This window comes from Tupaia chinensis, unplaced genomic scaffold (genome assembly GCF_000334495.1).
Source record: "Tupaia chinensis unplaced genomic scaffold, TupChi_1.0 Scaffold150166_1, whole genome shotgun sequence".
NCBI lineage: Eukaryota > Metazoa > Chordata > Mammalia > Scandentia > Tupaiidae > Tupaia > Tupaia belangeri.
The window spans coordinates 299,064-311,360 of NW_006210004.1; the positions used below are offsets into that span (position 1 = coordinate 299,064).

Here is a 12,297-nt window from a genome sequence, read left to right on the forward strand (position 1 = left end):
CTTCTGGGTTGCTGGTAATATTCTACTTCTTGCACTAGGGAGTGTCTACATAGGTGTTCACTCTTTATAATCTGTCCATGAATACTATTACTTTTACTTATCTTTCATAATTGAAAATATAAAATTAAAGGCTATCAGTAATTACAACATTTCTTCTATCACACTCTCTCCTTTGACAGGTCATGTTCTTATCTGTATCTTCAAACTGACATTTTAGTCCTAGGATAGATGTTCATTCATTTGTTCAATCATAAGTATTTATTTGACATTTACAATAAGCCAGAAACTGTGTGTTTCTTTTTTTAAGAATCTTTTTTTTTTTCATTTTATTTATCATCATTATTTTTTTTTTTTTTTACTTTGCTACAGGGCACGTATGCTCACCAGAGAGAGAAAGAGAAAGAGGAAAAGTGAGAAAGCAGGCCACCAGGCCTGGGCCTCAGACTATCATTAGCCATGACCAGAGAGAGAGAGAGACAGAGAGAGAGAGAGAGAGAGAAAGCAAGCCATTAGCCATGTGGGAGTTCAGCCTGTCGTTAACCACCACACCACCTGCTGGCCCCAAGCTGGAAACCTTTTAAACTTTCGGCTATAAAACAGCATAGACTCTAGGGAACCAGCAGTTAGCATAATGGCTATGTCGCTGGAATCCCACGTAGTTGACCGCAGTTCGCGTCCTGGACCCGGTGGCTTAAATCTCACGCCAGGTGCATGTGCGTGCATGCCCAAGATCCTGAGAGGAGAATGGAGGAGAAGGGTTGCGGCATGACCATCCCCCCTGGGGGATGATTTCTCGCTTTCTGTCTCTATGTCTCTCTCTGTCTGTCTGGCGAGCGCACGCGCCCTATAGCGAAAACCTCTCAAAAAAAAAACAAAAACCAACATAGACTCTAGATTTCAGGGTGGAGAGATAGGCAGTAATTAATAAACGACAATTAAAAATAATTTCAGGGAGTGTTAAATATTTTTAAAACAAGACGGTTAGAAGAGAGACTGACTGAAGTGAGACAATTTAGACTGAACAGTCAACAAAGGCTTCTGTGAAGATGGCATTTAAGGAGATAATTGACATGAATCAAATGAAGGAATGTGCTGTGCGAAGTTATGGAAGAAGAACATTACAAATTAAGAAAGCAGTTGTTGAGAGAATGTTCATCTCTCACTCAGGGATGGACTTGAGCTCTGAGACAGGAGGCGGGTCACTATGGCCTGTCCTTGAGGGTCCATGAAGGGATCTCAGCTGGGAAACCAGGCCCTGGAGCCATGTCCTGTGCACTCTGCTCTGTGCTCCCTGAGACCCCTCAACTTTATAGAGAGGAGAGGCTCCTCAGCCCCTCCTACACTCAGCCTTCACCAGCTATAGGCCCAGGACCCCAGGAGAAGGGGGATGATTTGCATGAGGGCTTCTCTCTGCTCTCAGCTGAGAGAAATAGGTAAGAGACTGTGTGCAGTTCTGCTCAGTCATGGACTCAGGAAGAGAACCTGGGGCATCTTCACCATGGCCCAGACCTTGCTTACATGCCTCGCTCTCTGCTCAGGTCCACTGGCTGTGGACAGTGGATACATGATTATGGGGGACACCTGAGATTGACTTTTGTTTTTTTTTTCCTTTTTGAGAACATAGTATAAGCGATAACCTGAGGAAGGTATTTGGCATGTTTTAGGAACCTCGGGAAATACAGTATCACTAGTGTTGTGTGAATCAGAGAAGAATGGAAGGAGTTGAGGTTAGTGCAGTAGGCAAGGATCCCATCACGTGAGCTCTTCCCTCAAGGGAAGGGTGTGCTTTTCCTAAATGCCACCAAAACACTGCTGTTGTATAGACTGTAGGAGGTAAGACAGCTGGCATGGTGTTGTAGGTAGTCTGTCATTTAACAAAATAACATAGGCTGAGTAATTAATAAACAACAAACATTTATCTTTTACAGTTCTGGAGGTTGGGAAGTCCAAGATCTAGGTGCCAGCAGGTTTGGAGAGTCTGGTAAAGGTTGCTCTCCACTTTCAATATGGAACCTTGTTTCTGCATCCTCTGTAAGTGATGATCAATCACTGTGTCTACAGTTACAGAAGGAGTAGAAAGACAAAAAGGAACTGAGCTCACTGCTTTAAGAGCTTTTTATATAGACATTAATCTCACCCACAAGGGTGGAGCCCTCACAAGCTGATCAGCTCCTAAAGGCCATATCTCTTACTACAGGCACTCCTTATTTAACCACTGAGTGCCATTCCTACAGATTATTAAAAAAATTGGTCAATAAGTGAAGAATTGAAAGACCAGTATCTTGGGTGTATTGTGAGACTGTAATAGATGTATCTTTCAATAGACATCATATGACCCCACATTAGAATAATATAATTCTTTTCAAAATAATAATTATTTTACTTATTATCATTATTATTCAATTTGACCAGGAGGGGGATGGAGAGTGAGAAACAAGCCCCCATTTCTGGGATTTGAAACAAGGGTGGCCATGTGGGAGTCCAGTGCCTTAACCACCACACCACCTACTAGCCCCTAGAATAATGTAACTCTATCCATACAAAAAGCATACATTAGATAAGCACTAGAAAGTGACAAGACACACCACAACACAATAATATACATCCAGGAAAATAGTTCATATTTATTCCGAATATGACTACAGGTACACAATAAAGTACAAATTTATAAACAAAATGATTGCAAACCTACTGATAATTTGTTAGATGTTTTTAATATGGTTGAAGGGAATTTTAATATCCTCAAAATTCCCTGTAGTGAATATTTTATTTGTTTATTTTTTGAGAGAGAAATTTTTGCTGTAGGGCATGTGCACTTGCCAAAGAGACAAAAAGTGAGAACTACCCAGCCCCTGGGGGTGGGGGGGTGGGGGTGGAGATGGCCATGCAGCAATCCCTTCTCCTCCATTCTCTTCTTGGGATTTTAGGAATGCGCGGGCACACCTGGAGTGAGTTTTAAGCCACCAGGTCCAAGACATGAACTGTGGTCAACCATGCGGGAGTCCAGTAAAGTAACCATTATGCCATCTGCTGGTCCCTGGTGTAGTGACTATTAATCAACTGTGAGAATGAGACAAAGACTGAAAAAGGGGATTCCCGGTGCTGGAGAATCTGAGTGGTCATTAAACAGGTAGGTCATTAAGTGAAGAGTGGCTCTACTATTGCACTCGGGATTAGGTTTCAGAATGAATTTTGGAAAGGACCCAAACATTCACACGGTAGCACATGGAGATACATTCAAGTAAAAGATAACAGTGGCTGTGAGATAGGGATGGTAAGAAATAGATAGGTTAAACGAAAAAAGAAGAAGAAATGGATAGACTCAGGATTTCTTTTGGGTAGAATCAGGAGTATTTGTTAAGAAAATAAGGTGTGAGGTAAAGACAGAAATCAAGGGTAATTCCTAGGTGTTATTCCTAACAGCCATGGGATAGTAGAAACATTTGCTGGAAAGCGGAAGACTAAAGTAAGGAAGTTGAACCAAGAGGTTTATTTAGGCCACATTAACATTTTGATGCCTGCTGGACTTTCGAGGAGAGATGTCAGGTCATCTGTTTAATGTATTTCTTTTTCATAGAGTTAATAGGATAAATTCAAGGATATTAAAATTCCCTTCAACCATATTAAAAACGTCTAACAAATTATCAGTTGACCTATAAATTGGAGAGCATACTTACAATATGATTTTATAAATCTGCATGTAAAATTTTTTTTTTTCATTTAGAAAAGTAGATTATAAAAGTGTGGGGCCAGCCCTATAACCTAGAGGTTAGGAGAAGCCAGATGTCACATGACTACTGTGGTTCCAATCTTGGCCCTGGCAGCTTGAAAAGCATGCTGAGCATGAGTGTGTGTACACATTCCTAAAATCCTGAGGGGACAAAGAAATGGAGGAGAAAGAACTACATTGTGACCATACTCCATTGGGGATGCTTTCTCTCTCTCCTCCCTCTCTTTTTCTCTGTCTCCCTATGCAGAGCACAAGTGCCCTTAGGCAACTAAAAAAAAAAGTAAAAATAAAATAGTACATATGCCTTGCCTCCATTTTAAGTAATGCCAATATTACATATTTTGTTGGAAGTTTGGAGGCAGGTTGACTGGAATATGAGCAATGGCTGCCTCAGGTGTTGAGGATAGTGTGGTTTTACTCTTTTTAGTTAAAGCACACTTAACTGTACTCTGTTCCTGCAACTAGATCGCTAGGCAAATTGGTCGATAAGTGAGAAGATTAAAGGTGGATGTCTTGTAGTGTCATGGTGCCATAAGGGATGTATTTTTCAATAGTTATCATGGGACACCACGCTAGAATGTCATTTCATCTATACAAAAAACATAAGCGTAAGAAAACGACAAGACACACCACAATACAATAATATACATGTGGTGTAATCATTTTAATTTATTCTGATAAATGAAAAGGTCTAAAGGAAATGTAACTTGGTTACTATAGATGAAATAGGTAGTCTTGCATGATTTCAAACGCTTTGTGTAGTGAGTCCTAGACTGCAGGAAGTAGACAATGCAGAGAACTGGTCATATGTAGCAACAGGTTGGTTGTTGAGAAGTGGTTGTATTGTTTTTGATCATTTGAAAAGTCTTCAATAATCATGTATTTCCCATGTCATCTATTCTTTAAATAAAGAAAATCCATGAAGGTCCCTTTCAGCGAAGTGGGCCTTAGTTGGGTGATCAGCAGCTTGCAGACCTGTCAGGTGGATGCCTCAAGGTGACCAAGCTCAGGGTAGACCAGATGCAAAGTAAGAGAGCCAAGGACGCCCCGCCCAAGAGCCCGGGCGACGGTGGGCGGTCCAAAGGGCGCCGCCCCTGAGCGTCACGTGCTCTCCGCCAGCCAATGACCATCACCGAGCCCACCTCGGGAGACCATCACCGAGCCCACCTAGGGAACGGGGCGGGGCGCCCGGCTGGCGTCACCAGGACAACGGGCGTCGCCGGCGCCGTGTGACTCCGGGCTGTGGGCGCGCTCGCTGCTCTTCGGCCATGGTGAGTCTGGGGCCCGTGTGGGCCTGATCGCCCCGCCCTTGCTCGCCTGGGCCGGGTCCTCGCGTGGTCGCTCGCAGGGTCTGCCGGGCGGTGTCGGGGTCGGGTGAGGCCGGGCCACGGCCTGCGGGAATGCTGGGCAGGGCTGGGGAGGGCTGGGCAGGGCAGGGCAGGGCAGGGCGGGCCCGGGGAGGGGCGCCCTGGGGGCTCCCGAGCGCCAGCCTGCCTGGGGGGCGACCGCGACGCAGCGTTCTTTCCCGTTGGACTTCCGGGTCACGGCCTGGACCCCCACCCAATAAGCTGCTGGACGGCGTGACGCTGTTTGGCCCGAACGAGCCTCGGAAGCCACCCAAGGAGGGTGTGGTTGAAAAAATAGATATATTTATTTGACTATCATGTGGGTTCCCATTGACGCTATATTGCAGTTTATGAACTTCCAGTTTTGTTTCTATGCAATCGTATATAAATAATGTTATTCACAATATGTATTTCAAATTCATGATCCTGAGAGGCTTTTTTTTTTTTTTAGTGTGTGGAAATTTAGATTTGTGATTTGGAAGAGAGAAAACCCCCCCCTTCTTTAAAAAAAAGGAGGGGGTCATTAAACTCCAGGGTTTGTGCCTAGATGCAGCTCTTTCATTAAGGAATTTAATTGCTCCATAATTAATACATTGTAAACGTCTTCTATCATACCTTTGTTCAATAAACTTGAGTGAGTGTGGGCATAACACCTGGCCCTATTAAATTCGTTTTAAAAACCTGGCTTGAATCATAGACAAGATTTAGGGGACCGGCAGTCAAAGGTGCGATTTCTCCAGAGGCCTCCAAGGGGAGTAAAAGACAGAAAACTGGAGGCCCTGCTTTGAGGACACACCCTAGCTGGGTATAGAACATTTGAGGGAGAGGAGGGTGGGGGGTGTGGACGGTGGGGGGGTGGGTAATAAGGAACAAGTTTTGTTTGTTTTACAAACAAGTCAGTAAGTGGAGATTTATTAGCAGGGATGAGAGGAAGGGCTGGTGAGCTGAAAATGCAGGGTGCCCCCTAAGTGGCTTCTGGAGTGAACCCCCCAGGATAGTGATAAGAGAAGGTGGATGGTCTGAGTCTCTCATTGCCTCTGGAGGAACAGCTCCCAAGAGTGTCCTTTGTGGATAGCAGGAAAAGAACATCAACCACAGATAACGGGAATGACTTCTTCATTCGGTGTGTGCCTTTTTGTTCTTAAGTGACAAGTTCCTAGAGCTGGAAATTTCAGAAGTGAATTTTACAAAAATCGAACTGTTTATAAATGATTACATACTATGATTACATATTCTGTGTGGGAAATGGCCTTACAATTAATAGCGAGGAGAAAGGAAATGTAATCCTGAATTAAATTTTCACAGCTTTCTGAAGTTTCCGATTCCTCCCGTTTGCCCTTTTGCTTTTCTTTCTTTTTTCTTTCATCCTTCTATCCCGACCCACAGTCCATCCTGATTCACTTTTGTGAATTTTAGAGTTTTACTTACTCTAAAATAAAGGCATTCTGCTATACTGTTGTAGTAGTGATTCCTTTCCTGAACTTAGAGATACTTTGCTTTTTGTGTATCTTTAAGCATTAAGGATTAAACTCATGGGGCCAGCAGGTAACATGGTGGTTAGTATGGTGGTTACGATGCTGGACTCCCACATAGTGGATGGCAGTTCGAGTCCTGTCCTAGACCCCAGTGGCTTGAAAATTGTGCTGAGCACGTATGTTTGCATGCCAAAAATCCCAGGAGAAGGGATTGTTGCATAGCCATCTCTCCTGGGGGGAAGTGATTTTTTACACTCCCTTTCACTGTCTTTGTCTCTGGCAAATGCATGATGCCTATGGCAAAAACCTTAAAAAAAAAAGAAAATTAACTCACAGAATGGGATTGATTGAGTGATAAGATGTCTAGGCTTCTATGACCCAGCCTGTGGTGGGACTCAGTAGCATACAGAACTGCACTACTGGAAGCCTCATTACTGACTGTGGGTTTGAGTCCCCAGCTCGCATGACCTGAAACATGGCGGGCATGCACATGTATGTGCCCAAGATCATAAGGAGCTGGAGGGCTTAGAGATGGAGATTGCAGCGTGGTAAGAATGCTCAGCTCCCTTCTTCAGGCCTCATTTCTCTCTCGAGTGTGCAGATTTCCTTATCATGAATAAAATAACTCCAAAGATAAAAATCTGAGGCTTCAGCTGAAATGGGGGAATGTTTGATGTAGGAGGGAGAGGGATGAAGAGGCTACCTATGTAGTCACCAAACTGTATTCGAGATCATGTTATATACTTCATATAATGCCTGAATTTAAACAGACAACTTTAGTAGTTGATATAAATGCTTCACATATAATTTTGGAACTCTGCTTAACTATTTCACAATGGAAGTTTTTTCAACTGAGCCATTTATTTCTACTGCCTTTATAATAATGACAGCCAACATGTACGTTACGTAAGTGTATATTCTATGTGTGAGACATTTTTTTCCTATGCCTTATGTCTTAAACTGTCATAACAACCCTATGAAAAAGATAGTATTTCTCCATTATAGAATTGAGGAAATTGTACAGAAGGTAAAGTAACTTGCCCAGGTCACTGGTAAATTCAGGTAGGTTCCAAAACCAGGCAGTTTGTCTCAGAACTTGCTTATGTAATCACTGGATTGTACTGTAATGTATAGTATATCATTATATGTTCCCCAATATATATGTCCTATATATGTTAGGAAGTTAATTTTCTTATTAGGACTTTAAGAGTTTTCAAACAGTTATGAATGTTGTGTATTTTGTTGTTCTTGGCTGGGTAAGATGCTATAGAACAGAGTAGGCGTGTCAGGCCTTCTTTCCCCTTCTTTTTTTTCCCCCCTTGTTCACAAGGTTGAAATGAAAAGGAATTAGTAAAGACTGGTGATTAAATCAGTGCTCATATGCATGACTGTAATAGCATTGAGAGTTTCTCCTGTCACTTCAGTTCATGTGCGGTAATTAGCATCTGCTATTTGTGAATAACAGACACTAGTATTTTATATAAAGCCTTTTAGATGTGGAGGATGAAACAGTGTTTTGATTTTTTTTTACGAGTTTTTTGCTATAGGGCGCATGCGCTCGCCAGAACGACAGAGAGAGACAGAGAGACAGAAAACAAGAAATCACTCCCACACCGCAGTCCCTTCTTCTCCATTTTCCTTTCAGAATCTTTGGCATGCACACACACTTGCCTGGCGGGAGTTTACGCCACCAGGTCCGGGACTCGAACCGTGGTCGACTCATGGGAGTCCAGTGACATAGCCATTACGTTAACTGCTGGTCCGGAAACAGTGTTTTTAAAAGTATCTATTTTCTGAGAATCTTTTTTCTAATAATTTTTAGATTTTAGTTTTATATTCTGTTACAAAAAGGGCATCAAATAACTACTGAAGTTTTAATTCATATGAACTAAAACATATTTCAGAATATGTATGCTTGTATCAAGTTTTTGTTATTGATTAATACTGTTAGCTTGAAGGCAGATTTGGTTTTTGGAAATATATAATAACATTGTATCATGTAGCTTTCCCATCTTAATTAATTCATTTGGGAAGTAGTTTTTCACATTCTTTTTATTTATTTATCTATCTGCATATATGGACCCAGTGTGTACAGGGAAATGAGGGAGACCTAGGGACATGAACCTGGAACCTTCCCGTGTGACTTCAGGATCACAGAGTGTTGGATTATCATTGCGCCACTATGGCTGGTCTAAACTGATTTTTTAAAGTCAGAGTTTATAGATGGTTTTGCTCTCATTGCCATTGCATGGTGTAGTTAAGAGAGTTTATATAATGAGATCTATGTTAGTAGATCATGAAAAATTGAGAGTTTTCTGTATATTAACTTTTCTACTCTTGACAATATTGGTTTTCCCTTGCACTTGTCATAGTGGGTAGAGAATAATTTTTAGTAATGTTAACAGTAGCTTTCTTTCAGAACCCTTCCTCTGTGCCCAGTTCTGGGCCTATCACATTTCTCTCTATCCTTCCAACATTCCTATGAGATTGACGTGATTATACCTATTTAATAGGCCTAGATTAAATAGGCAGTTTGCCCACAGTCACATAACTGGTGAGTGGCAGAACCAGGGTTTGAACTCAGCCATTCTTTCTGCAAAGTCTGGAATCTTAAACATTAAACCATGGCTTCTTTCCAACACTAAACATTGTGCCCAGTGCCCAGCACAAATGATTAAGAATCTCAGTGTCTTATCAGCTGAGCCAGCAGGCTCTTTTTTCATTTTATGACTGACTCTCTAATGTTGTCTAATGACATCCTGCAGGATTTACTTGGCTCTTTTCCTTTCTGTGCAGACAACCAAAGCTCACTATGGATGGGCAGGAGTTGGGCTACATTTTCCCTGCCTCCTTGCCTGCCTCACTTCGAGTCTCATTGCTACCCTGTGTAGTGGCTTCGTCAGTCCCTGCTTTTTCTCTAAGGGATGGGAAATGGAACAGAGAGGTCTAGAGAAGCAGAATGTACAGTGTTTGGGAAAGTCTTTGTGGAGTCAGAGAGTCAAACCCAGGTTTCCCAGATCTCCGTGCTGACCCTACACTTGTATCTTTCCATTGATTTTTTTTTTTCCCTGATCATTGGTTTTCTATCCAACAAATATTTACAGTGTGCTACCATGTTCCAGTCACCATTCTACGTGCAACAGAGCAGACTCTGCTGGACCTTATACTCCAGTGGCAGGGAGACAAATAATAAACAGAGAATGTAGTGAAAAGTGCTTAGGAGAAAAAGAAACCTGAGTAGGAGAGGAAGAAAATTCTAGGGCATAGGAGGCATTGGTTTTAATGTAGAAGAGACAGATCTCTCTGAGAAGGTGACATTTGAGCAGAGAATATGCCATAAACAGATAATGTCGTGAAAAGTGCTTAGGAGGAAAAGAAACCTGAGTAGGAGAGGAAGAGAATTCTAGGGCATAGGAGGAGAGTAGTTAAGAGGTGGGAGGCATTGGTTTTAATGTAGAAGAGACAGATCTCTCTGAGAAGGTGACATTTGAGCAGAGAATATGCCATGGAAATGGCTGAAGAAAGACCATGTTAGGAGAGGGGAAAAAGTCAAAGGTCCTGAGGCAAGAACATGCCTGGCAGTTAAAAAGACATCAGCCAAACTTCTACTGAAGTACGAATGTGCTTAAGTGAGTATTTGGAATCCAAAGGGGCCGCAGCCACAGAGCAAGGTTACCTGCCAACTCTTTGCTGTGAGTCTTCGATGAGAACATAGGAATAGGAGTTTGGGGGCTGAGGCAGGGAAAGATAGTTAAGAACAATCCCTCTGAGGTGGGTGGCACCTGCTTAAGGCTGGAGACAGGACAGTAGAGTTAATAGACATCTCGCAGAGATACTAGGGGCCTTTACCAAGTGTTACTCTAGAGCTGCCACAGACTAGGAGCATGGCAACAGAAATGAGGAAAATTCCCCTATGGCCATCCTAGTTTTTTTTTTCTTTTCTTTTAAGAGAGATTTTTGCTATAGGGTGTGTGTGCTCACCTTAGAGACAGAAAGCTGGTCTTTATGAAGGTAAATTACTGTTCTTTTATACACAATATCTGGCAGAAAATAACCAATTATGAACCAAAGAAAATGTGATGGTGGAGAGAATGGGTGTGGATGCTAGTGACAGTATGGGAGGAAAGTGGTTGGTAAAGAGTAGGTGGTGGATGGTATGAGAAAAAACAATTTAGGACAATCATGTCTGCTTCAAAGTGTCATTTGTCAAACTATTCTGTAGATTGTTTCAGGAATGCTTTATCAAACTATAAAAGTTCAAGTGCAAGTAATTTTTGAAGACTAAGTGATAAATTTGTGTTTATAAGAGAAAAATAAATAAAAACTTTATTTTGTATATTTTGTATTGTCTGCAAATAGTTCATTCTAGTGTGCATCTGTTAATTTATTTGTCATCAAAAGAGCATTTTGCCTAAAAAAAAGAACTGAATAGTGACTAAAATGTTTACAATCTTTAGTGAAATTGTAGCTTATCATTAGTTTGTATCTGTAAGTTATTGTTATAAATATCATCTGGATTTTTTTTTTTTTTTGGAGAGATTTTCGCTATGGGGCGTGTGTGCTCGCCAGACAGACAGAGAGAGACATAGAGACAGAAAGCAAGAAATCACCCCCCAGGGAGGATGGTCACACCGCAATCCCTTCTCCTCCATTCTCCTCTGGGGATCTTGGGCACGCACGCACACACGCCCGGCGTGAGTTCTAAGCCACCAGGTCCGGGACGCGAACCGCGGTCGACTACGTGGGAGTCCAGCGACATAGCCATTACGCTAACTGGTTTCCAATATCATCTGTATTTTTGATACATACAACTTTGAAGCTTATATCTATGAATTTGCAACTGAAATTTATTTCACCAGTGCTTACTGAATGAACTGAATAAAGTTTCTGTTAAAAACAAAACAAAAACAAAAACAAAGGAACAATGATGGCCCAGATGTTGAACAACATGAATGAATAGATAGAAAAGTTAAGCAGAAAGATGGAAACTATAAAGAACCTAAATGTAAATGTTAGGAATGAAAAAAAACAAGATATTAGAAATGCAGAATTGTTTTGATGGTCTTAATAGCAGACTGGACACAGCAGAAGAAAGCATTAGTAAGCCTGAAGACAGATCAGTAGAAATCATCAACATCTGAGATGTGTGTAGCAATATATTGTCTAGTGTACATGTAATTAGAGTTCCAGAAGGAGCAGAGGGAGAGTGGGGACAAAGGAAATAGCTCATAATTACCAAGAAGTTTCCAAAATTGGTGGAAGACATCAACCAATTATCCAAGAAGGTCAGCAGATCCCCAGCAGGATAAACACAAGTCTAAACTTAGGTGTAAATTCCTGAGAATCAAAGATTTTTATAAAGGAAGCAGAAAAGAAAAAAGATGGCAAAGGGAATAATACAATGAATAATGGACTTTTCATCAGAAATAGTGCAAGTCAGAGGACAATGGAATAAACTTTTAAAGGCTTTTATAAAAAGAAAAATGGCGGGCCAGCAGGTGGCATGGTGTTTAAGTTAACTGGACTCCCACATGGCTGACTGCAGTTCAAGTCCTGGACTTGGTGGCTTGCTTTCTCACTTTCCCTCTCTCTGTCACTGTCTCTCTCTGGTCAAATTAAAGTAATAGTAATAATGATGAATAAAATGAAATTTAAAATAATTCTTTTTTTTTTTTAAAAAGGTAAACTGGCTAATGTGGAATTTTATATTCAAAAATGGAAGAGAAATAAATGAAGCTTCTGACAG

The 12,297-nt window shown here is 41.5% G+C and overlaps 1 protein-coding gene across 4 annotated transcripts in view; it reads left to right on the top strand.

Annotated features, from left to right (window-relative positions):
- The first annotated feature begins 4,908 nt into the window (after positions 1–4,908).
- FBXL2 (F-box and leucine rich repeat protein 2) overlaps positions 4,909–12,297 on the top strand; it is a 59,107-nt gene continuing 51,718 nt past the window's right edge. For all 4 annotated transcript variants that reach the window (XR_003548436.1, XM_006171955.2, XM_006171958.2 and 1 more), the window contains exon 1: positions 4,909–5,001. Coding sequence is in view for 3 of the 4 variants with exons in the window: in XM_006171955.2 (XP_006172017.1) it covers positions 4,999–5,001 (3 nt within the window). In the remaining variant the exon portion in view is untranslated. The remainder of the gene's footprint in view (positions 5,002–12,297) is intronic.